Source organism: Hyperolius riggenbachi, chromosome 6 (assembly GCF_040937935.1).
Source record: "Hyperolius riggenbachi isolate aHypRig1 chromosome 6, aHypRig1.pri, whole genome shotgun sequence".
Lineage (NCBI taxonomy): Eukaryota > Metazoa > Chordata > Amphibia > Anura > Hyperoliidae > Hyperolius > Hyperolius riggenbachi.
This window is the reverse complement of record NC_090651.1, coordinates 246,968,608-246,995,905: the sequence shown is the minus strand read 5'-3', so window position 1 is coordinate 246,995,905 and position 27,298 is coordinate 246,968,608. Positions and strand designations below refer to the sequence as shown.

The 27,298-nt window shown below is 42.5% G+C and overlaps 1 protein-coding gene across 5 annotated transcripts in view; it reads left to right on the top strand.

The window, feature by feature from the left end:
* The window catches only part of CFAP74 (cilia and flagella associated protein 74), a 261,484-nt gene that overhangs the window by 37,283 nt on the left and 196,903 nt on the right, over positions 1-27,298 (top strand). For 4 of the 5 annotated variants that reach the window (XM_068240652.1, XM_068240653.1, XM_068240649.1 and 1 more), the window contains exons 6-12: positions 1,924-2,028; positions 7,517-7,690; positions 11,423-11,533; positions 11,908-12,010; positions 15,341-15,498; positions 24,703-24,907; positions 26,149-26,319. In XM_068240652.1, coding sequence (XP_068096753.1) covers positions 1,924-2,028; positions 7,517-7,690; positions 11,423-11,533; positions 11,908-12,010; positions 15,341-15,498; positions 24,703-24,907; positions 26,149-26,319 — 1,027 coding nt within the window. The remainder of the gene's footprint in view (positions 1-1,923; positions 2,029-7,516; positions 7,691-11,422; positions 11,534-11,907; positions 12,011-15,340; positions 15,499-24,702; positions 24,908-26,148; positions 26,320-27,298) is intronic. The other variant, XM_068240650.1, reaches the window with a different exon arrangement.

Below are 27,298 nucleotides of genomic sequence, written 5' to 3'. Positions count from 1 at the left end.
GGCCGGGCAGCCTAGCGGAGGATCCAGGTGGCAGAGGAGGGTTTGATCAGCCTGAAGGGGGCTGGTCACAGAAATGTATACAACTTTTTTTTTTATTTGATTGTCTCAGGTACACTTTAAGGCCCTGTTTCCACTAAACTGCTACATCCGTCTCCGACAAACCAGAAGCAGCCTATTGAAATCAATAATCTATAGTTTTCGCATGTGAGCAACGGAGCCAAATTCGGATTCTGTCACAGTGGACACAATGGTAGTGTCATGATTTTCACTCTCGCAGAACAACATTATTACAACTCTGCTTGTTTTTAAAGCACCAAAATAATAAGCATAGCTGTACATCAGTTCATAAAAAATATAACTAAAACTACAGCTACACAACAAAAACAAAATACACAAAAACAGGACCCCAGCGAAAAAGTGGCTCTACCTCAATACAAAAGTGGGAAAAAGGCACCCAGGGTATCAATAAAACTGTTAAAAACACATAAAATAGAAAAAAAAATGTGAGCTAGCTTACCTCAATGAAGACAAGTTCATGTAATTAATGAATTTTAATATGCACTGCTAGCGCGTTTAGTGGGTCTATGCCCACTTCCTCAAGCCGAATAAAAGGGTACTCTGAGCTGAGTCTAAGAAGCTCAGATCACCCTTTGACACTTAATTTGGCCTTAGGAAGTGGGCACAGACCCGCCAAATGCGTTCCCGGTGCATATTAAAATTCATTAATTACATAAATTTGTCTTCACTGAGGTAAGCTACCTCACTTTTTTTCTATTTTATGTGTTTTTAACCTAGTTTTATTGTTACCCTGGGCGCCCCTTTCCTGTTCTATTTGGCTCATTAGTGGCTGTGCCATTTAGCTGTTTTGTATCAAGAGCATGACCGCATCCAGCTGGGCTGGATACCCCAGTGGAGCCTGTTTCCACCTGTCTGCAGGGGTTGGTTGCTCATCTGCAACCTCCCTTTGTGAGTACCGCATTCTACATTTTTCACTTATTATACTCTCTGTTATGTACTGCACCATCAGGGCTCTTGTTGTCTCTGTGCTTTTTTCTCCCAGGGTGCTTTTAGACTACCCCCCCCCCCCCCCGCATACCTGCAGCTCTACCTCAATAATTCTGGTACGGAACAGGTGGCAGCACGCCTGATGCAGGTGTAAGAGAGAAATAACTACATGAACACTTATAAATGCATATGCATTTTTACATTCATGTTTTCCATTGCTTTTTGTATATTTTAAATATGTGTTGGCTTAAAAGTGCATTGAGATAAAAAGCACAGCTAAAAAAATTGAATTTGCCTACAGTTTTGTTTTTGTTTTTTAAGTAAATTAGACTTGAAGCAGCCTATTGACTAACGTGCTATCAGTTCTAATGCATTTCCACTTTGTGTTAAAACACTAGTAGAGTGAATGGGGGCTTGATTACACCAAATTTCCAGTACAATATATGAATTGGTTTACAGTGACCATGCACACCAGAAACATTCAGGAGTCAAAGATTTGAAGTCCCAAGATTTACTTGACAGATAGAATTTTCAGGAGCGCTCAGGAAGGGCAGTCTATTCTTTATATTTCTTTAGACATGCTAGCTAGTCTATATCCTTCTCCTTTGCAAGTACATTTGAATTTAGAAAGCCACATCACATAGGTTGCCATTCATGGCCTCCTCATACAAATGCCATTGCATTCCAGGAAAGACAAAACACTAGGTCTGTATAAGTATCCCAGGTGAGTGACAGGGCAGATATTGCTGGAGGATCAGTATTACAGACAGGAAACTAGTGTTTTTTTATTAGAAGATAAGGAAAGCTGCTTTCATATTTCTCTGAACATTTCTTTGAATGCTCGGGTGGCTATAGGTAAATATTGCCCTGTTATCCTTGATCTTGTATTTTAATACAAAGGATTATTTTATCTTGCAGGGCGGCTGTGTTCCGTCTGCGGGCTCTGCACAAGCGGCTGAGCACTGAGCTGATGAGTGAGAAAGATGTGGAGTCCAAGGTCGCCACTATGCTAGAAGACAATGAGTAAGTTCACCTGTACCGTGTAACACTGGTCACACCTGACTTTATGCTCTAATGACGTACAGTCACATGCCCATACAACCTCTCATTGTACGCTTATCAGGTGTGACACTTTACACAGCCTCATTCATTTATAATTAACCACTTGACCTCCAAGGGTTTTTAAAAATAATGAAAATATATTTCATTTTTCTATGGGAAGGTGTATAATAGGGCAGGGGTCCCCAACCCCTGGGCCGCAGCCAATTAGTGGGCCGCAGGCTGTTTTGAGCTGGGCCGTGCCGTCTGTCATTACAGTGCAGAGAGAATTGTCACTAAAGTTCCGGCTATAGAGAAAAGCCATCTGCAGCCACTGTTACTGCTGCCATCTAGTGTCGTCTATTTGTAATGCAGCATGCTTTCAGTCTGTAAGGACACCAGGTGGCAGCAGTGAGGATGACTAGGACGCCCTGGTCTCTTGCCAGCCACAGAGTTCAGTCTGGACAGAGGTGAGAAGCTGATGCTGGAAGCTAGAGTGCGAAGAAGAATGGAAGAGTAAACGTGAGTGTAGGGAGGAGAGAAGTGGGTGTAAGGAGGAGAAAAGGGTGAAGTGAGTGTGGGTTGGAGGGTAAAGTGGCTGTGAGGTGGAGGAAAGTGTGAAGCGGGTGTGGGGAAGAGAAAAGGGTGAAGTGAGTGTGGGTTGGAGGATAACGTGGCTGTGGGGTGGAGGGAAGGGTAAAAGTGAGGGGGAGGCAGATGACTGCCAGTAGATAAGGAAGCTCAGGCAGTACCCCCCTTCACACCAAATGTACCTTGTACTGGTGGCTTATACAGCAGCCCTAGTGCAGTGCGAAGACAGAGCTGAGGGTGATGAAGATAGTGGTTAGTCAGGGCTGGTGTTTATGTAATGACCCTGCCTGTAGAACAAGCCCCCCCCCCACACACACACACACGCAATTACACCCCCGTCCCCCGCATTCGCTTGCATATGCCCGGTCTTTGGAAAAATTGTCAGATGCTGAAGCGGTCCTTGGGTCAAAAAAGTTTGGGGACCACTGTATAGGGTATTTGGATGTGGTTTTACTTTTTGGCCACAAGATGGAGATACAGAGTTAGTGTGTTCTAAAAACAGAAACAAAACCAAGTGTTTATATTTGTTTATATTTGAGTAAATACAGGGACTCTAGATACTCTTACTGGTGGTGGTCAGTTAATTTCATTACTGGCTTCCTTGTATTTTTAAACCTAAGATAGGATCTGGCATTTTCCTTGTCACATAGCATGATGAAGTTATCTATTCCTAAAGAAGGACTCCAGGATGTGGTAAATCCCCTGTTGATCTCTTAATAGTGTTTTTCCCTTGTTTGTCACATTCTTTGAAAGATTAATAAAAACAGGCTTTTTAGCTCCTATAAACTTTCAGAAGGTTGGTTTTGACATCCTGCTGTGTTATGTGTTATGTTATGAATAATAAGCATCTTCTTCTAGGCAGACCCATGCATTCTATTTAAAACCTGGACTATATTTTGGATATGAAAGAGTGTATAAATCGTGATGCTATTATTGTCTTAACAATACACTTGGTTTTACATTTTGTAGTTTTTTTGTATAATATGAAGAGAGCCTTTGATGGATTCCTGTTGGGCACCATGAAAGTTGGAGGATAGTAGTGGGTGTGGGAAAGGGTACATACAGGGAAGTACAATGTGTGTGTGAGCCTATAGTGTAAGGGTGAATGCAGAGGGAGTTGCAGAATCTTGAGCATGTGGGTAAGTGTATAAGGTGTGAGTAAGTGTAGGGTATACAGTATGTTTGTATGGGTGAGGGCTTGTTTCCAGTATACAATGCAGAGCTGTGCGCTTAGCGTGGCTCTGCGTTGCACGTGCCTCCCTACTGAATACTGAATGGGATTGCATGCGCAATCGCCACAAAATGCAGGCAACCATTTAGTGGTGAATCCCAGCCCATGTATGAAAACATAAGAGTGGGCAGTCTATGCATTGTCTGATGTCCCTGCGATCGCGTTTCCATAAACGTGCCTGATAGCGCCTTGTATGGAAACAAGCCCTAAGGCTATGTTCACACCAAATGCATTGCGTAATGCCTGCGCTACAATGTGGGCATAACAAATCGCACACTACCCACATCATTTTTCATAGCATGCAACCCGCTTTTTATCACACGGGTTATCCAGAATCACACTGTAGAAAATGCATGGGTTTTTACAACACAGAGGTGTGATTTCATTACTGGCTTCCTTGTATTTTTAAACCATAAGATAGGATCCACTTTTATAAGCAGTGCATTCATATGCAGCAATGTACAGAGCAACGCACATAATATTCAATTCACTTTTTCACCGAAGTTTACTAGGTGATATTTTCACACTTGAAAAAAATGCCTTTTAAGTCACCAGCAAGCAAGAAAATATTCAGAATAATTTGGTCAGAACCTTTTCTTCCCCATGTGGCTGATAAAAAGCACACACATCCCCCCAGCACTCTCTCTCCGTATTACAGAGTAGTGGAGCAATGTAATATTTACCTGCTCCAGTGTTGTGTCAATAGTGATGGTCACGTCTAGGAGAACTCATGGAGAAGCATGTGATGATTTCTTTGATCAGCTGATAAAATTGCAAAACTCTAATTTGCTGAAATCACATCCTGCTTTAGCACACGATCATGACTAGCAAATCAGAGGCTTGCATATCTATCAACTGACCAAACTGATCACATGCTTCTCCATGAGTTCTCCTAGACATGACCGTCACTATGTGTCATGTCTCTACTGGGGACTCACTTGTCTATTTCGTGCTCCACACCACTGGATAAGGATGGGTGATTTGGGTGTATCCATGATGTTGGGTAAGGAAAGTCTTTTAGATTATCTGGCATCTGGAATCTTTACGTGACACTGGCTGGTGAGCGCATTGTCCCCTTGTTTACCCTGCTCCCAGAAGTCAATCTTATTGTACGCTGCTCCATTACCTCTTCCTCTCATTGAACAGTAAACACTGCTCAGCTGTAGTTGAGTGACAGGTCTCTATAGTGCTTGTTTCCTGCAGTGTAACTCACAGGCACCTTCAGAGTTCCTGTAGATCAGAGCAGCACACTAAAGGTGGCTATACACTGGTCACATTTTTTATCGTTTTATTGATATCTGACTGATTTGATAATTTGATTGAACTTGCTAGCAATCGATGATGCAAACTTACACTCACCTGGCCGCCAGCACTTCCTCCTCTGCCTTCTCTCCACTACCCTGTGCTCCTTCCTGTCTTTTCTCCTCTGGTTGCCTTTGTCACATCACAAATGCTAGAGGCCAAACACTAGAGGCCTCTAGTGGTCACATTAAGTAGGTGCCTCAGTGCCCCTAGTGTTTGGCCTTTAGCATTGTATGGGCCAGAGAGACACATGGGGAGGCAGAGAAGAGATGGGGAGGAGTGCCAGTGGCTTTAGAGCAGGGATGTCAAACTCAAATACAAAATTGAACTCTGGGACCTAGTCGCGGACCAACCTCAATGTCTACTGGCCACCTTCCTCCCTTATAAAGCTCCCTGGTGTCTAATGGCTACCCTCCAAAGCCTATACAGTTCCCTGTTGCCTAGTGGTCCTCCTCCCTCCCCTATACAGTTCCCTGCTGTCTAGTGGCCCTCACCCTCCCCTTTACAGTTTAGGTTGTCCTGATGTTCTAGGGCTTCACCTCCCTGGTGATCTAGAGTGGGCCAAATACAATAGATTATTTATAGATATTTATAGATTTCATGTTGAAATTTATTGAAAATCTGTGTATAGTGTGTAGAGGGATTCAATCACCTAGATCCCTCACTAATCAGATAATGATCTGAGAGGGATTTATCTGTTTGCCACATCAACCAGTGTATGGCCAGCCAAAGAATGCTCCCAGTACAAAATTAAACTTATCTATTGGAGCAGAAGGAAAATGTTGACTGTAGTCCCAGTTTTGAACATAGTGAGTCTAGGCGATTCCCACTTCCTGTAGTACAGACTATTATTGCTATAGGCTGAAATCTTTCAGAGTTCAGTCTGTTCTCATCCCTGTGCAGTTTTAACATTACCACAATACCATTCAAGCAGCAGCAGCCCCACCCACAGAGCCTGCTACTAATTTTCGCAACTCGGCTGTGCCATGTAATCATATTTATAAAACAGGAGTTTGAGCTCTAGAAGCCTTGCTTCACTCGAAAGGGTAACATTAGCACAATTTGATTATTAAGCAATGGTATATGTGCCAGAAGACTTTTTGGCCTGGAACGCACTAGCAGTACATTACTAAGCCATTTCTTGCTTGTGATTTGAAAAGCTTTTGCTAATGTAATGCCAGTGGCGTAGCTAAGGAGCTATGGGCCCTGATGCAAGTTTGACAATGGGGCCTCCCAAGCACTCTATAAATAACAATTGATACTGCACACCAAAACCTGCCAATGGCAACTACAGTGTCAGAGGTGCAAGAAGGGAATGGGAAACAGCTTGTTAATGGTTACTACTATTCAAAGTATCTATAGAAGTGATTATTATGAGCACAGGACCAATAGAGAGCTAATACTGCAGTTGAGGGAGGGCCCTGATGCGGTTACAACCTCTGCAACCCCTAGCTACACCCCGGTGTAATGCTATGGGTGTGATCCCACTTGAACGATGTGATTTTATAAAAATCACCCGAGGCGTTGCATTAGCAAGACATTTTCAAATCACTAGCGCTTAGAAAAGGGTTTAGTGGGTTTGAGCCCTTACTGTAATTTGAAGGCGTGTAAGTGAATTTTTGCTTCGTTTCCTTTTTTAATACAGACTGAGTAGGGATAGATATATACCATGACAGGGGCGTAACTAGGCCCCACCGGGCCCCCCTGCAGAATTTCAGAGCGGCCCCCCCCCCACCCTGGGGCCCGCTCGGGGCCATTTTGTGGGGGCTGGAGGGGTGGCAGCATGAGGGGAAAGCCTTGGCCACAGTCATCGGGGAGAGGGGAAGTTCCCCCCCTCTCCCTCACCTCGGGGCTCTCCCCTCTGCGCTCCCCTCCAGCTTAAGTTACAGTGTGAGCGGCGGGCAGATACATACCTTCCGTGCGTTCCACCGCATACTCCTCGCTCTAGCGTCTTACGTCACTTCCGGAAGTGACAACAGACGCTAGAGTGAGGAGTATGTGGTGGAACGCACGGAAGGTATGTATCTGCCCGCCGCTGCCCGCTGCCCACACTGTAACTTAAGCTGGAGGGGAGCGCAGAGGGGAGAACCCCGAGGTGAGAGAGAGGGGGGGAACTTCCCTTCTCCCCACCGACTGTGGCCAAGGCTTTCCCCTCATGCTGCCACCCCTCCAGCCCCCACAAAACGGCCCGAGTGCCCCCCCCCCCGCGGAAGCAGGGGCTGCAGGCCCTATTGTTACGCCAGTGTACCATGACATTGACCTGGAGCCCCATTTCAAACATGACTGAAAGTTAAAAGCTTGCCTTTGGATAGGTGTCATCTTTTGTAACGAGATGTCCTCTCTGGACAGGTGTGACCTCTGGCACATTGAAGTGGAGCTGGGAAAATTTGATGATATCCGTCAAAGGCTTCAGCAAGATGAGGAAAAGTTGGATAGACAGAACAAGGTCTTGGCCAATCAGCGCTCTCACCAGGAGAAATTGTCACTGACACAGGCTGAATACAGAAAACAGGCCGGAAAATGGTAACTTCATTTATAATCCATAACTAATTACAGGGAAATTATTTCATTATCTTCATTATCTACAGTATGGCACAACCTTTCATACATTACAGTAAATCTTCCCAAGGAACTTTCAGTAGGGTACAAATAGGGTACTCACAAAACCGGCTTGCAGAGCGGCAACCACAGATTTTCGCTTGAAGGTGAGTTGACTTGCTTCGGTGTGGTTAGGTCGCACTGAGGCCCGGATTTACCTCATGGGAGCCTATAGGCACAGATGTACGGGCACCTTGAACCTTGCCCTCCATGAACCCACAAACCACCAAACTGTACCGGAAGTGTGCTGGCTGTCCCAGCTTTCACTTCTCCCTTACCTATCATATGTAGCTACAGGTGCCCCTTAGTATTGAGGGTATGTCTGGCTACCTAATACTAAGTAGCTAGAGGAAACTCAGTATTCAGTAGCTAGTAGTACCCCTGACTGATGGAAAATATTGTCAGTGGAATGCAGAGAGCAGGGTGAGTAACCTCATTTACATTAATCAGGACTCTGCATAAGGAAGGAGGGAGGCACTTGGGGAGCAAGCCACCTTTTCATTATCAGGTGCCTGTAGGCACATGCCTACAGTGCCTTATGGTAAATCCAGCCCCACTAGTCACACTAAAAAAAAAGGATAGTACACCCCCATGAGGTTTCAGAGATGTAAAACTGGGAGGGAGGCATCTCAAAGGATGTGTAAAATTATTAAAAGCAGTTTAGAAGGCAAGATGAGGACTGATATTGTATAAGATAAAACAAAAAATATATATTCAAAAACTGTGGGCGTCCACCCGCTTCCTCTGGTCAATAAAACAATATCTGAAAAGTAAGAATGACTTGGCTCGGAGCACTTATAGCAAATGTTTGCCACCTAACAGACAATAGTGCATAAATACAGGCTAGGTCTGAGGAATCACTTTAGTTTCTATATTGCTTTTCTCCTAATGGACTCAAAACGCTTAGGCTCACTCAGATTCAGTAACTGGTAGTAGGATAAAGTATTAACACAACAAAAATTATTATTCTGCAAATGCCAAACTGAACAGATGGGTTTTCAGTCTGGATTTAAACACATCCAGAGATGGAGCTGTCCTGCTCAGGTAAGGAGTTCCATAATGTGGGAGCTGTATGACAGAAGGCTCTGGGACCAAAAGTTTCCAGGTGGACTCTGGGTATGACTAGATTATTAGAACCTGGGATCTGAGATTGCAGGGATTGTTACACTGCTGTAACATTTCTTTCATGTATCCAGGGCCCAGATTATGTAGTGATTTAAAGGGGAACTGAAGAGAGAGGTATATGGAGGCTGCCATGTTTATTTCATTTTAAGCAATACCAGTTGCCTGGCAGCCCTGTTGATCGTCTGCCTCTAATACTATTAGCCATAGCCCCTGAACAAGCATGCAGCTCATCAGGTGTTTCAGACTTTAAAGTCAGATCTGACAAGACTAGCTGCATGCTTGTTTCTGGTGTTATTCAGATACTACTGCAGAGAAAAAGACCAGCAGGGCTGCCAGGCAACTGATATTGATTAAAAGGAAATAAATATGGCAGCCTCCGTATACCTCTTACTTCAGTTCCCCTTTAAATGTCAGTAGGTCAATCTTGAATAGGATCCTCCACATTATAGGTAGCCAGTGAAGGGAGTGCAGGTCTGGTGTTACGTGGCAGTGATGGGGTTGGTTGGTTGGTTAACAGTCTGGCAGCAGTATTCTGTATCAGCTGTAGGCGGTACAAGTCCTTTTTTGGAAGGCCGGTGTAGAGAGCATTACAGTAGTCTAGTCGGAATGTAATAAAAGCATGAACTAAGGTTGGCAGATCTTCTAGGGGGATGAGGTGCTTGATTTTTGCGTTGTTCTTCAGGTAAAAATAGGATGATTTCACCACAGCAGAGACGTGAGTTCTGAATCCCCATCAATTAGAACTCCCAGGCTACGCACATGCTCAAAGCTTTGTAGATCTGTGCCTCCCATTCCCAGTGGTGAAGACTGCAAGTGAAGTTGTTTTGTTGTCATGTGCTGCCCTCTAATCAGAAGGACTTCAGTTTTATCAGCATTTAGTCTCAGCCAGTTGTCACTCATCCATTGCTGCATTTTGGCGTTTTTTAGTTGGAGTTGGGTCTGTCATACCAGGCTTGCAGGAAAGATATAGTTGGGTGTCATCAGCATAGCAGTGGTATGTCAGGCCATGTTTTTTGATTAGTTTTCCAAGCGGTAACATGTAAATTGTGAAAAGCAGGGGAGAAAGGATTGAGCCCTGCGGCACCCCCTACTTAAGTGGTACAGAGGTGGACAGGAAGGGTCCCATAGACACTTTTTGGGTTCTGCCACTCAAGAAGGATTTGAACTGCTGGAGAACTATGCCATCAATGCCGCAGTATTCCTTTAGCCTGCTTATCAAGATGTCAGGGTCAACTGTATCAAAGGCTGCAGAAAGGTCTAGCAGTGTCATGATAGAGCACTCACCTCTGTCTCTTGCCATGAGAAGGTGGTTGCAGATTTGGATGAGGGCAATTTCAGTGCTGTGATGTTTCCAGAAGCCAGACTGGAATGAATCATAGATGTTGTTTTGTAAGATTTTGGCTTCTAGCTGGAGGTACAGTATACTGCTTTTTCAATTACTTTCCCCAGAATTGGAAGGTTAGAGACAGGTCTGTAGCTGGTCATTGCATCTGAATCCGGGGAAGGTTTTTTGAGGAGAGGCCTGATGATTGCTTCCTTCAGTAAAGCAGGAAATATCCCCGATTGTAAGGAACAGTTTACAATTTTGAGGAATACTGGTATAAACAGGTCGCGGAATTTTAACATGAACTTTGTTGGGCGAGGATCCAGGTCATAGGTAGTTTAGCGGAGGTAAAGGAGGATGCTTGATGTGACTCATAAATTTCTTTGAAGTTTGACCAAGGTGTTAAAGAGAATCTGTATTGTTAAAATCACTCAAAAGTAAACATACCAGTGCGTTAGGGGACATCTCCTATTACCCTCTGTCACAATTTCGCCGCTCCTTGCCGCATTAAAAGTGGTTAAAAACAGTTTTAAAAAGTTTGTTTGTAAACAAACAAAATGGCCACCAAAACAGGAAGTAGGTTGATGTACAGTATGTCCACACATAGAAAATACATCCATACATAAGCAGGCTGTATACAGCATTCCTTTTGAATCTCAAGAGATCATTTGTGTGTTTCTTTCCTCCATTCACTGAAGTTTCAGGCTGCTCTTTTCTTCTTGCAAACAGCTTTGCCCTTGTTTGTAATTCCTCAGTATGTGAAAGCCCAGCCAGCTCAGAGGACGATTTATCCAGCTGATTAGAGCAGCTTCTCTCTTCTCTCTTATCTAAATAACACACAGGCAGTGTGCATAGAGGGGCCAGAAAGGGTAAGTTCATAGCAGAACCACAACACTGAAGAACTTGGCAGCCTTCCAGACACAGGCCGACAAGTCTGACAGGGGAAAGATACATTGATTTATTACAGAGACTGTCATAGTAGAAAGTGCTGCAGTTAGCCAGAACACATTAGAATAGATTTTGGAACATGTAGGATGATAAAAAAAACAGGATGCAATTTTTGTTACGGAGTCTCTTTAAGTCTCTGTTAATGGTCTTTTGCGCTGTATTAGGCTGAGATGCTGTAAGTTGGATGTTCTTTAGCCTTGGAGAACTTTGTTGATTCAAGCCCATACTGTGTATATGGGGATGTATTATTGAAATCTTAGGCAAGAAGAAAACAAGATGAAGAAACGAGAAGAACGTTATCGTAAAGCGGTTGAAGATGCTCAGAAGAATCATGAGAAGGCTGTCCTGTTCCTGAAGGAAACAATGACAAGGTATGAACTGATGCTGCCACAGCTCATATTTTTGTATTCTTCTGCACACTGATCAACTGCAACATTAAAACCACTAAAATGACAAGTGAATAACATTGACTATCCTATCCTAAAATGAAATAGACCTGCATTAAAGCCAGAGACCCCCTCACAGGAAGAAGCATTTTTTTAAATAAGGTAAAAATGTCAGCCTCCTTAGCTTACTAATATGACTTGTGAACATGATACCCCAATTTGTCTATTGAGATTCAGGATGGTTTTCTCACCAATAGCCTAGTTTTTGGGGCACTATAACCTACTTATAACTTGTCAAATGAGTTTTGTTTTTCCTTTTTTTTTTTTTTTTTTTTATTAGTATTTGGTGTCACCCACAGAGTTCGTCAGAAAGAATCTGAGAAGGAGAAGAAAACCAGGGAAGACATGGAGAAGAGGATGCAGGCTGTCCTGTCTCTTAAGAACAACATAGCTTCCAACAGGGTACTGTGATAACAAACTAATCTTGTTATTTGGAGATTGCAGCTGGGGTTATTTTTAGTCCAGACTGGAGGTGTAAAGCATATTGCTGACATACTTGTGATAAAAATATATGTTCCTTATATGGACTGTTCTTACAAAATGATCATCTTACCATTCACTATATATTAAACCGCCTCCAATCCATGATGTTAGCAATAGCATTTTAAAGGCAGTGAGATATGCTGGCAAGACCTGACTGCTGTCAAATTGCTTCTCTTTATAAAACTACATAAACATAAATGCCAGCGTTTGCCCGGAGGAGTTCCTGGGGTGATTCAGCAGATCAAATGCACGTTTATGAGGAGCCTGTAACTAATACTGAAGGGCACCATGAGTTATAGGTATATGAAAGGTGCCATTACTCACATCCTTTTAAAACACTCTGCCTAGAATATCAACTAAAAAGAGACAGCTGTGGGCACAAATTCACATGTCATCTAATAGAGCATGTTGTACTTGTTATCTCGCCACCCGTTGACAAGGACAAGACATCTGCAGTGTGACACTTGTTTTGCGCTGGTCAGCGCATCATCTACGATCGGTTATGGTTCTCCAGAACAGGAAGAGAGCTCCCCACATTGTTTTGGGAGTAGCCTTTTACCAAGCATGGATCAGCAAATGCCTGCCCTTCAACACACATCAAGTGAATCCATTTGCCCATGTACACTTCTCAACTGGCAATATGTCACTATTACGCAGTGCACTACATCAAATGATGATGGGCATGCATAATGTCCATCTGCCCTCAAAGCCCCTTTGTGCTTATGTGACAGGTAAACAAGTTTACCTAGCAATAGGAATTGTAACGTCGCGGTTGCTAGGAGACAGAGGGGCTCAGTAAAGCACACTTCCCTCTACTGAGAATACCCTATGAATCTCTGGCCCAAAACAAGTCGACATTACAGGTGCTTTGACATCCCTCTGAAGTCTGAAACAAACTTTTTCTGTTTCAGCTGTGCACAACAAACACAAATGGTCAATGAGATTAAATCACTTCGACTTGCATTACAATTTAATGTCAATTATAAGCAGCTTGAAACTGGATCAATATAAATTCACTGGAAGTTATTTTGATTGGTCCAGTTTCAAGCTGCATTCAGTTATCTGCATCTCCTTGACCAGTGAGAAACTCTGACACTACAGAAGTCAAAACATCAGCACAGTACCCAGGCAACTGGTATTTTTTGATAGTGAATAAAGATGGCAGCCTCCTGTCACTGCAGGTTTCCTTTAAATGAATAAGGGTCCATAATCTATGACTGGTAATTACAATACCTATTATTTTAAATACAGTGGTGTGAAAAACTATTTGCCCCCTTCCTGATTTTTTATTCTTTTGCATGTTTGTCACACTTAAATGTTTCTGCTCATCAAAAACCGTTAACTATTAGTCAAAGATAACATCATTGAACACAAAATGCAGTTTTAAATGATGGTTTTTATTATTTAGTGAGAAAAAAACCTCAAAACCTACATGGCCCTGTGTGAAAAAGAAATTGCCCCCTGAACCTAATAACTGGTTGGGCCACCCTTAGCAGCAATAACTGCAATCAAGCGTTTGCGATAACTTGCAACGAGTCTTTTACAGCGCTCTGGAGGAATTTTGGCCCACTCATCTTTGCAGAATTGTTGTAATTCAGCTTTATTTGAGGGTGTTCTAGCATGAACTGCCTTTTTAAGGTCATGCCACAACATCTCAATAGGATTCAGGTCAGGACTTTGACTAGGCCTCTCCAAAGTCTTCATTTTGTTTTTCTTCAGCCATTCAGAGGTGAATTTGCTGGTGTGTTTTGGGTCATTGTCCTGCTGCAGCACCCAAGATCGCTTCAGCTTGAGTTGACGAACAGATGGCCGGACATTCTCCTTCAGGATTTTTTGGCAGACAGTAGAATTCATGGTTCCATCTATCACAGCATGCCTTCCAGGTCCTGAAGCAGCAAAACAACCCCAGACCATCACACTACCACCACCATATTTTACTGTTGGTATGATGTTCTTCTGCTGAAATGCTGTGTTACTTATACGCCATATGTAACAGGACACGCACCTTCCAAAAAGTTCAACTTTTGTCTCTTCGGTCCACAAGGTATTTTCCCAAAAGTCTTGGCAATCATTGAGATGTTTTTTTTAGCAAAATTGAGACGAGCCTTAATGTTTTTTTTGCTTAAAAGTGGTTTGCGCCTTGGATATCTTCCATGCACGCCGTTTTTGCCCAGTCTCTTTCTTATGGTGGAGTCGTGAACACCGACCTTAATTGAGGCAAGTGAGGCCTGCAGTTCTTTAGATGTTGTCCTGGGGTCTTTTGTTGCCTCTCGGATGAGTTTTCTCTGCGCTCTTGGGGTAATTTTGGTCGGCCGGCCACTCCTGGGAAGGTTCATCACTGTTCCATGTGTTTGCCATTTGTGGATAATGGCTCTCACTGTGGTTTGCTGGAGTCCCAAAGCTTTAAAAATGGCTTTATAACCTTTACCAGACTGATAGATTTCAATTACAGTACTTTTGTTCTCATTTGTTCCTGAATTTCTTTGGATCTTGGCATGATGTCTAGCTTTTGAGGTGCTTTTGGTCTACTTCTCTGTGTCAGATAGCTCCTATTTAAGTGATTTCTTGATTGAAACAGGTGTGGCAGTAATCAGGCCTGGGGGTGACTACAGAAATTGAACTCAGGTGTAATAAACCACCTTTAAGTTATTTTTTAACAAGGGGGGGCAATCACTTTTTCACACAATGCCATGTAGATTTGGAGTTGTTTTTTTTTTCTCACTAAATAATAAAAACCATCATTTAAAACTGCATTTTGTGTTCAATTAGGTTATCTTTGACTAATAGTTAACGGTTTTTGATGAGCAGAAACATTTAAGTGTGACAAACATGCAAAAGAATAAGAAATCAGGAAGGGGGCAAATAGTTTTTCACACCACTGTACTAGGTGACCTAAGCCCATTTAAAAATGGGTTCTAGGTCTGTCACGGCCGCATGTCAGCGTGCACACATCCGCTGCGTGCGCGCATACGTCCGCCCACCCCTCCTGGCCCCATCCTCCCCATGCAAGCCACGCATCATTCCCCCTTCAGTGTCTCTGCCTCCCTGCACATGCGCACTACGAAAAAACACACACGGGGACATGGGACGCAGAGACACCGGGTATTCATTAGGTAGGGTATTCCTAAATGCATTTAGGAATAAAAAATATGTGAAATTTCAGGAGATCGTTGACTATAAATATATAAAATTAGTTATTGTTTGCCTAGCTCTTTTTTTTTTTTTTTTTTTTTTTTTTATGTTGAGCAGGAAAACCTACGAGTTGTTGAGTCTTGGAAGAAAGCAAAGGCAGCCATAGTGAGAAAACAGGATATGCTGGAGAAGGAGGCAGTGCTTGCAAAAGGTGGAGATGCTACAAAATATAGTATCCATCAAAAACGAGTTCAGGAGTTTGAGAGGAAGAAAAAGTAAGTGACTGGTTATCTGATTGTACTTCACTGGTGGAGGCGCCCTTGTTGTTCTACTACTAAATATGTTGTGAGGGAGAAGTGTAACTTCTTACTTTCTCAGAAGGACAAACCATAATTAAAGGAAAATAAATGTTTGTTTATGCAAGACAACACCAGGCCCAGATTAACCTCATAGGAGCTTATAGGCACAGATGTCCTCTCCTCGCACCTTAGACTACCCTCCATGAACCTACAAACATCTGCCGAACTCCACTGCAAATGTGCTGGTTGGCCCAGCTGTCACTCCTCTCTTACGTCACTTGCACATTATAGGTAGCTACAGGAGTCCCTTAGCCTTTGGTCGCCAGAAGTATCCTCAGTATTAAAAGATACCCAAAGTGAAATGTGACATGAGGAGATAGACATGTGTATGTACAGTGCCTAGCACACAAATAACTATGCTGTGTTCCTAATTTTATTGCTCTGCCTGAAAGAGTTAAATATCAGGTATGTAAGTGACTGACTCAGACAGGAAGTGACTACAGTGTGACCCTCACTGATAAGAAATTCCCCTTTTTACCTCTTTCTTGCTCACAGAAGCCATTTTCTGCTAGGAAAGTGTTTTATAGTTGGAATTTCTTATCAGTGAGGGTCACACTGTAGTCACTTCCTGTCTGAGTCAGGACTGACTCGAGAGGCTCCCTATGCTAAAGGATTTCTTCTATTTGGCACTGCTATTGGCCTTATGAAGCGGGCTGAGACTCGCGAAACGTGTTGCCTGTGCTAAATAAAAATCTTTTGTATAAATTACAGAGATTTCGTCATTGAGGTAAGATACCTCATATTATTGTTTGAAGCTGATTTTAGATGCTTTTATTATACCAGGGCGCCTCTTTGCTTCGTTGAGTCAGGACTGAGTTACCCACTTACATACCTGATATTTAACTCTTTCAGGCAGAGTAAGAAAAAATGGAACACATCATAGTTATTTGTGGGCTAGGCACTGTACATACACATGCCTATTTCATCATGTCACATGTCACTTCGGGTATCCTTTAAGTAGCTAGAGGTGATCCTGACTGAAGGAAGATCTCATCAGTGGAATGCCAAGAGCAGGGTAACATTTCATTTATGTTCTGCTTGGGACTCTACATAGGGAAGGAGGGATGCATTAGGGGAGGGGAGTAAGCCGCTTTTCCATCATCAGGCGCCTGTAGGCACATACCTACAATGCCTTATGGTAAATCCATCCCTGGACAATGCGTTTCATGGGTCCTTGCCCGCTTCTTCAGGTCAACACAAGTGCCTATAAAGCTTTCGGTCATGAGTATGGGCGCCTAAATTCCCTACCCACCCTTGTGAGTGTAAAACCTATACAAGTATTTTATTAATATCTCCTTGTCTACGATACTGCACCATTGGGCTCCCGGTCTCTCTCATCTACAGATTCTTGGAGGTTATGGATAACCACCAAGGATCGACACCTCTCCCCTTGTCTATAAAGCGTTGTGCACAACATCTATTTTCATAATATGGTGATCCCTTTCTTGAAACTACTATCTCTTACAGTAACATTTTATATGCGCCTCCTCCTCATTCGTTTAGTCGACTCCGACTCTTTGTGACCATACAGTATGTACTTTTGCACGTCAGATGCATCTGTTTATTTGCTAATTAAATAATACAAATAATGTTAGCAATCTCTAAAATAGTGTTTCTATGTTTATCTAGTTCTTGAAGTATACAACAGACTTGATTGCTTTCAAGATTTACCTACTTCTGGTATGCCGTAATCGGGACATACAGACCACAAACACTCTGGTCATACACACATCAATCACTCTGATCAAATCTGCTAGAAATCTGTAAGCCACGTCGCTCATAATTTAATTGCTCTGTGACAAAAATGAATCAAAATTATGATCTGATCAGACCAAATGGAAAATTTCTGAGAGGGGGAAGTTCGACGGCCCATAGAAATTCAATAGATTTTCAATAGATTTCATGGTTAAAGTTACTGAAAATCTGTGTGCAGTATATGGGGGATTCAATCCCTCTGTGTTCAGATTCAGATCAAACAGGGATTAATCTGTGTGCCACATTGGGCGGCAATCTAAAAGTGTATGGGTGCCTTTAGTTGGGTTTTGAATTGCAGTTGACTAGAGTTTTATAAGGATACCTGAGCAGACTATTCCAACACTTATATTGCACTTTCTTCCAGGAGGACTCAATGCGCCTGAGCTACAGCCACTTAGGGTGCACCCCATTGGCAACCAAGATCATTAGGGGGCCTTTACCCAAAGACTCCTTGCTGTTTTTTACATACTGGCTTGAGCCAGGAACCCTGTCCCAAGGGACCCCACATCAAAGGCAACAGCCTTGCCAGCACGCTAAACCAGCTGATACCTACACATAAGATGTACATTTATCCCAATGTAAAATACCCTGCCAATCATTTTAAGGGGGTCCTCTGCTGCTTGGTATTAAGAGATTATAGTCCTCACCTGGGTCATGCTGGACTATAACAAGCGTTCCTATAAGGCTAAAGAGTCATTCTTTGTATGACTGCTCTAGAGATGATCAATGAGTTGCAAATCATTTCTCCTTATATGCAGCTTGAAATTGGACCCTGAATAACTTCCTGTTAATTTTTATTGGTACAAGTTCAAGCTGCATAACATTTACATGCGATTTGAATGCAAAGAGAAATGATTTGCATCTCATTGATCATCCCTAGACTGCACTTATGTAGATGTGCCCACCCCATGAACTTTCTTTTTGTAATGTGAAAATATAGGCAATGTTGGCAAGATTATTTTTGTACTCCAGTGACTTCCAGCCTGGGCAACCTAAGGGCTGGTTCACATGGGACAGCTGGTGGTGGCTTGTTTAGCCAATGCTAAATGCTTTTCTGCTAAGGAGCAGAAAATGCTTGGCATCAGTTCCATGCCTCTGTCCTCGCCCTGCCAACTGCCAGTGTTGGACTGGGAGGTGGTAGAGCTGAGGAAATCCACTTGCTGGCCAAACTGCAGTAATCAGATAATTACAGTTTAGTCTTGCTACAGGTTTCTATTGGGAGTGATAACACAGGGTTACTTCTGCTTGGCCAGCAGGTGGAATTCCTCAGTTTTTCCACCTCCCAGTCCGACACTGCCAACTGCCATCACCGTCGTTTAAAAAGACTCTTTGACCTTCATTTTAAAAAACACTTCAATTTATTTGAATGAAACGGGGGTAGATCCCTTTCGTCATCCAGTGAAAACGTTGCATTTACTGTCTGTATGAACCAACCCTTAGTAAGTTAAATCCAGTGTATTGTATTCTGAATCAAAAAGAGTTTAATAATACATATGCCGGCATGGATTTACTCCCAGCTATTCTGTATCCATGGCCAACACTTTTATCTGATCGCCACGGATCAGAATCATGCTGCTGAGTTTGCATATGTGGGACTGTCGAGGTGTATTGCTCTGATGACTGTATGACCGCAGATAGCATCACTGGAAGATTCAGTTCTGCACAGCTCCTCTCCATTTAAGAATTCTAGTGGGATTGCAGTCTTTCATGCAGTGTGGTATGGAGACAGAGTTCTCACTGATAAATGTTGTAATTTCTCTCTGCTCTGTAGGCAGTCTGATCGTATCTGAACCTCTTCATTCTCAAGGTTCTTTTTTTTATCTCTCAGGCTCAGCTGGCCTGGCATGTGTCACATATTTGTAACTGGGTACTATCTTTTCACGAATTGATGCTGACACTTTGCCAGTTCTACATTGGCTTTTCGGATACATAAAACAAGCAATAAAGAAACAATTGGTATGAGAATGTTCACAGCTTTGCACTGTGTCCTGAGCTCCCCCCCTTTATCAGTGTTTAATCCTCTCTGACATCTTGAAAAATGTTCATTTTTGGTCTCACTGCTTGGTAATGCAGTGCACTGTACATTTAAAGGGCCAGCCCACCTGAGAGCAGAGGTTCAATAAGGCCCTGTACATATTGGAGCTGAGTTCAGAAAGGCATTCAGTATATCTGGTGCTTCAGGAGGACCTTGTCTGTTGTAAGCAGTACTCTTTTGTTGAGGTGGTGGATGCTAGGGGAAGTGGTTCAGTCTAAGGCCCGGCTCACACTGGCACGGATGGAAAACTGATCCTTGGCATGGATCAACTTGGACCGTTTGTGTTTTTCCATGCATAGACTGGATCTATGCTGATGGATGCAGAAAATATATACTGAAATAAATGAATAGAAAAAGTGACACTGCTATACAAAAGCCTTTTAATGTGTAGCCACAGTAGTCGTGCACAATGCACTGCCCTATAAAAATTCTTAGTGGATAGACAAGAGAACAGACAGGCACCAGCAATCAGTGAAAGTGGGGCCATACTGAGCTGTCACTTTTGCACCAGCCACCTCTAGGCCTGTACCTTTTGCAGGGCTGGATTTACCATAAGGCACTGTAGGCACATGCCTACAGGTGCCTGATGATGGAAAAGCAGCTCACTCCCCCCTCCCCCATTGCCTCCATTCCTCCTTCCCTATGCAGAGTCCTGATGAAAGTGTAAATGAGAGGTTACTCACCCTGCTCTCAGCATTCCACTAATGAGATCACCTTTCAGTCAGGGTCACCTCTAGCTACTTAATACTGAGCTTCCTCTAGCTGCCTAATACTTGAGAGCACCTCTAGCTACTTAATTTTGAGGTTACGTCTGGCTACCTAATACTAAGGGGCACCTGTAGCTACCGATGACGGGCAAGGGAAGTAAGAAAGAAGTGATAGCCGTGACAGCCAAAACAGTTTGGTGGGTGTTTGTAGGTTAATGGAGGGCGAAGTCGAAGGTTCCAGGACATCTGTGCCTATAGGCTCCTGTGAGGTAAACCTGGGCCTGGCCTTTTGGTAAATATGGCCCTAATAATCATAATAATAATAATACACCGTGAGGAAGGTATGTACACTTTAGCATCCTGTAAAGAACAAATTCCTCAGCTGTGAACTAAATCTCAAGTTACATTTCCAGCACAGATGTTCTTGGTTGGTTGTTGGTTTATTTTCTAAGCCATAGTAGTTAAATACAATTGCCAATAGGGTGCTATACTTGTAAGATTGTTATTGTAGTTAAGAATTAACATACAAATATGTAAAACTTCATAACATGACACTAATCTCTACTCACACATATGCTCACTGCAAGTTTTGAATTAAATCTAAAAACTCACAAAAAATGTAAAAACATGTACTCACTTGTTGGTAAACATGAATTTATTTGAATATAGTCCAATAATTGATTGCATGCAAGGGAATGAATGCCTCTTTGATTATGTCAGTATGTCAATACTCTGGTTCAAATCATACAATATATCTATTGCTTCCAAACGCTGATATTGATTTAGCCTTGAAACATGGCATAATCAGAGAGGCATTTATTACCTTCCATACAATTATTGAACTATATTTGTATAACAGAACTGGCAATAGCTTACATTATTTTTTTTCCTGTTTTTGTTACTTTTTAGATTTAACTCACTGCATTGAGCAAAAGTGTGAGTGGTTACTGCTGTGGTAGTACAGAGTTTTATATGTTTGTATTTTAAAGTCAATTCTTTCCTACAGTAAAAATCCTATAAGTATAGTGCATGTAAGGGAACTTGTATTGCTAGAATTATTGATTCGGAAAGGCTACCAGATTTCTAAAGCTTGGTACAAACATTTAATTTTGATTGACCAATCACTGGCCAATTTTACCACCTCCATGTAGTATGAGAGTTTACCTACATAATCTGTTCATAGTAATCAAAATCTGTAGGTCCTCATACTACATGGAGGTGGTAACATTGATCAGTGATTGGTCAATCAAAATTAAAGGTGTGTACCAGGCGATTTTTTTAAATAAAAACTGCTATTTTTTTTCTCCCTCCCACTTCCCTCCCTCCCCCCGAGATCCAATCACAATGATCGCCTCTCATAGGCATCAGCCTATGAGAGGGATCAAATTCCATGCCACTCCTGAGAACTGCTGAGTGACAGAGCTGTCACCTGTACAGTGCTGCGCTGCGGCTTTATTTTTCCCTAACAGCGGCTTTATTTTTCCCTAACAGCCTGCCAGCCACGATCGCGGGCTGGCCGGCTGATCACAGAGCTCTGCTCTGTGTCTCGGCAGGGAATGATCCCGCATGCGCGCGTGCATTCCCTGCTAAACTCCACCCCCAGGACTTGACGCCAATCGGCGTTAGGCAGGTCCTGGGGGAGCCACTCTGCGATCACCCATCAGCGTGAGGGGGTTGTAGAGCAGTTAAAGAATAAAAATATATGCAGGGATTCTAAAATATCAGCATGAAATGACAAATATAATGAACATTATGACCAACGTGGATAAATCTGCATTAATACACATTGGGCCATATGCAATTGCCTTTTTCTCATGAGTTTTCTCCTAGGTGGTATTTTAACAACTTGTCATAAGATGCCTTTTAAGCCACCAACAAGCAAGAAAATACTCAAAATAAATTTGATAGTACTTTTTCACCAACATTTGGGTACATTTTCAATAGTAAAATGCTGAAAAGTAGGTTTAAAGAGAAGCTTAAAATTATCTCCTAGGAGATAACTCAGGTGTAAAAGACAATTGCATATGGCCCATAGTGTTTGATTCATTAAGCTGCGGTGCTAAAGCAGAGCACCTTAAATTGAGCTGCGCGAGTTAAAATGCAAGTGCTCACGCTACAAGCGTTAGTGCTGTGTAGCGTGCGTTGGTAACTTAGGCACGCTCCTCTTAAATAACATCCACTCCTTTAATCCTGCCATGAGCCCCGTTGGGTCCAGTGGCTTTCTAGGATGTGATGTGATCCCCGCACTTTGATTGGCCCAATAGGCTGTCTTTAACTTGACTATGTCTATGTGACTTTCTATGTCCTCTACTTATTCCACTGACCGGAAATTAACTTATTTGTTATGTTCCTATATTTGTTTTTGGTATTTACCAATCTTATCTTATCAGAGGGACCCAATAATTGATATAAAATGAGATCATACATTTATCCCTAGGATTATTCCTGTATCTTGTTTCAAAGGACGTAGAGGAACATTTCTCTGTGGGGGCTTTTAATAAAGCCTTGGAAATTAAAGATTTGTAAAGATTTAAAAAATTCTCTTGAGGAGACATCATAGCTTTGCCTAAATTGTTTGAGCGACATTATATGCGAAAATTAAAAAAATGGCCCACCCTCATTAAACTGTTGGCAATCCACCAGCCAGATGCACTGATGTCGCCTCCAGGAGGAAAGTCCGGCTTATGGATGACCTCTACTGTGCCTCTTTGTCTAAACTGCAGACCACATTTTAACCTAACAGCTTTACAAATCTAAAAACATATGGACTGTGAAGGGGTGAATACATTTTTATTGATATTGCCCAAAATCTGACCATAACAAGCCCTTCATAGACTAGGCTGCATCAAAACGGTCTGAAACTCTACCCACAAAGGTGTGTATTCCCCCCACGTGTATTGAAGTTATTTGCGATAGATAGGCTGCTCTGTAATAGTCCATCAGCCTAGGGACTTTAAGACCACCTCTGGATCTAGGAGTTACCAGAATCTTAGAGCTCATTCTAGCTTGTTTAGCCCATATAAAACATACATCGTTTCTAAAGTTGAAAGATGTTTTGATCACTTACTGCCACAGGGAGGGAGAACCCTGAAGAAGTAAAGAAGCTGGGGTAACAATGTAATTTTCACAGAAAAGACTCTACCTGTGAAGGACAAGGATTTTTAAAGAGAAACTCCAACTTAGAATTGAACTTTATCCCAATCAGTAGCTGATACCCCCTTTTACATGAGAAATATAATGATTTTCACAAACAGACCATCAGGGGGCGCTGTATGACTGATTTTGTGCTGAAACCCCTCCCACAAGAAGCTCTGAGTACCGCGGTACTCTGGGCAAACTGCCACAATGTAACAAGGTTCACAGACAGGAATTAGCTTTTTACAGCTGTCTCTGACAGCCAAAACAGCTAGGAGCAACTACATAACCTGCCCACAGTAAAAATGTCACCATGTAATAAATGTCAGAATGTAAATCGGGGAGAGGAAAGATTTTACAATGAGCAAACACTGACTAAATCATTTATACATAATTATGGTAAAAAATGAAGCACTTTTTTTACTACATTATTTTCACTGGAGTTCCTCTTTAAGCAACTTAATGTTCAGATAAGTAATATAATTGGGCTGATACTTAACCCTCAGTCAGTTAAGCATATACTAACAGTTTAAGATTAGTAACAGTCATTCATTCAGTTTTGTCTAAATTTAGCTTTAGGTCTGAGATTTTTTTAAGAGCATGCTAGGTACACACCATACAATTTTCTGTTAGATTCTTCTGTTAGATTTACCTACAACATGGAAAAAAAGCTATCTGGCAGGTAAATCTAAGAGAAAATCTAACAGAAAATTGTATAGTGTGTACCAAGCATAGAGTCTGCAGAAGTTTAGGAATAGCGGTATGAGGGCTGCGTAGTGTCAAAATAATATAATCTGCAAATAATGAACATTTAGGGCCTGTTTCCACTACACACAGATTGGATGCAGAATGGATGCAGAAAAACTGACTCCAATGAAAGCCTATGGGCCTGTTTCCACTAAACGCAAATTTTCTGATGCAGATTTTCCCATAGGCATTCATTGGAGTTTTTCTGCATCCATTCTGCATCCAATCTGCGTGTAGTGGAAACAGGCCCTTATATGTTCTTTTACCTATCTCTATCCCTTAAATATGAATGTCTGCATGTATGCAATTTTATCAAAAGGGCAACGGAAAGGGAGAGGGAGCATTCCTGGTTTGTGCCTCTGTTTACTGAAAAAATATGTCTCTTAGTGGCCAGAAATTTCAGATTGGGAGGGAAAGGGGGAGGGGTGCTAGCTGACAATTTTAAAGGTGCATAACTTCAAAAAATGTTGCATTTAATGTGATTGGTTGGTTTAGCATCACTAATGCTTCCTTTTGATCTCTCGCGTCTCTTTGTTACTGTTGCTGAATTTATTTTATAGGCATTTTTTTTAAATAAAACAACATAATTCTGGATGCAGAGTTTGAGATTTACAACTTAAGAAAACATTTAACTTGCTTGTATTACAAAAACTGAAAGTAAATGTTTGCCAATTGCTGTACCTTTTGTCATCCATCTCGGAAAGTTAACAAATTACATTGTATATTATTGTTTTCATGCAGAGAGTTTGAAGAGGAACAAAAGACAAGAAAGCGAGAAATCATTAGTCGGATTTTACAGGAGCAAGCCAGCCAAGCGAGACAGAAGAAGCAGAATTCTTCTATAGAAATGAGCAGAAGTCAGGAGACTAGCAGACTCCGAGCCAAAACCATGCAGTATATCCAATCAGCCATTGTGACAGAATCTGATGAGGATCCGGAGGTTACGGTAAGAGCTGGATGTATTTCTGAGTAATCAAGGAGGTGTAATCCCGCTGTGGATACATTTATGACCATAAATGCTAATTCTAAATTGTTTCTTACTCTAAAAGGTGCCAAGTCTAAACTCATATACGCTATCTTGACAACCAGCACTAGTAGTTAACACTAAACTGTAGAGCAAAAAATACCATCTACAACAATCCATCGTCATGAATAAAAAATGAATAACTTACAACAAAAGACATCCATGGCAGTTAAATCCAAAAAAACAACAATGTAGGAGACCCAAATAATAATATAACAAATTGCTTTATTAGGAAACTATACAATAAAAACAATAAAAAAAATCACTGGACATGATTTGCATGCACCCAATTGTGCGAAAATATTAAATGTAAGCCATATTAAATAACCAATATCAACACTGGGAGCAAAAAAGCCTTAAATTAATTCACCCATGAAAAGGCTGACTAAACCAAATATGCAAATTGCTCAAGCAGCAGTCCGGTGAGTGTTGCAGCACACCTGCTGCGAGGACCAATAAATTCATACAAATAGCCCATACATATACAAGGCCTGCACACATGTCCGCGCTCACACGTTACGGACTTCTGTCCTACCTCGAAGATCAAGGACAGAAGTCCTTTGTGCAAGGTTGTCAGCATAAAATACAGCTAAAAAATGCTACAGAAATTTTACATTGAATACTACCCCTAGCCTAACCTTAAAGTGTACCAGAGTCGAAACTTAAAAGAAAAATCATACATACATGGGGCTTCTTCCAGCCCCCTCCAGCCTGATCGATCCCTCAGCACGGTCCTCCGTCCTCCTGGATCTTCGGTACGGGGTCCCAATATATTCAGCTAGTCGGGGCAAGTCAGCACATGCAGTGCGGCTGCACGCTCCCCGTTTCGCTCCCACGGCCAGGAGAGGGCGCGCAAGCGCAGTAAGCCCCGACTGGCCAAGTTACTGGGACCCCGTACCGAAGAACTAAGAGGCGGAGGACCGCGCCGAGTGAGCGATCAAGCTGGAGAGGGCTGAAGGAAGGTATGAAGGAAATTTTTGTTAGCTTTCGTATCTTTTCACATTTGCTTTCAGGCTGTTCTAGTCATGTGAGCAATTGCCAACTCCCTATTCATCATGTGCTTTTACTCTTAGATGATAACACCTTCCATATCCATCTTCCTAGTCCTTTTCATGGGTCTGGTAATGAAAGTTTGGACATTTTAATCTTTTTTTTGCCTACAGAAGAAGTGGAGGTCTCCTTCTCCTGCATCATCTGATGAAGATGAAAGCTTTTCCATCCACCACTCTCCAGATGTGGCAGGAGAGACAACTCATGAGCCGGAAAAGGAAAGTGAGAGCCTCGCGCAGCCAGAGTTCTTAGGATTATGGGACCAAGACTTCAAGCTTTATAAGGTAAAAAGTAGGCAGAGGCTGCCTTCGTAATTGGTGATCGTGTAATTGATTATTGCAAAGCAATGGTGTCCAATCAGAATCTTTCTTGGAGTGAGTTACTAACTGTAATGGGATGTAGGACAACCCTGCATAAAATGTTGCATAGCGTATATTTTTCTGCAGATGAACTGCATGACGAGGGGCTATAAAGAACAGGATCATCCACCAGGCAACCTAGGCAGGTGCTTGGGGCCTAGTGGGTGTCAAAGGGCCCACCTGCCACCTTCTTTGACCTCTCTCCACTTCAGCTTACCAATGGGGGTCCCAGATCGACTAGCTTGCCTATGGCCCTGTTACACCTTAATGCATCTCTGGACACTACTGTAATAGAATACCGTTACTTTTACCTGTACAGTATTCTACAATAACTCTTATCAATAGTAGAATAATGTTAGTAATGGCGCTATGATGCTCCACTGCTATCTCTGCTGCTATTTTCTCCACTACAGGGTTCTGATACCAGTGGATAAAATAGCGCTAGAGATAGCAGTGGAACACTGTAGTGGATGCAGTGGATAAAATAGCCGCTATGATGCCCAGTGCTGCCTGTCAGAATTTTACCATGCATGCCTATGGCAGCCAGGGCAGGTTTTGTACTCTTTACCGCCCTAGGCTACTGTCACCAGCCGCCCCCCTTCAGTATAGGTAGCGAGATGACCCCTCCCCCTTCCCTCCAGTGTAGGTAGCCAGATGACTCCCTTAATCCCTCCTTGTCCCACTCCCCCCCTCCCCTTTCAGTATAGGTAGCCAGCTCATCTTCACACCGCAGCAGCCATCAATGTCACTCATTTCTCAGCTCGTCTCCAGTGCAGAAGCTTCCTCTTCCCCTCTGTCTCCAATGCTGCCCAAGTTCATAGCCACCGACCACAATGCAAATGTGAACAGAGAGCAAGGTGGCTGCTGCACAGGCAGCTAGCAGCAGGGTACTGCGGTCAAGCGC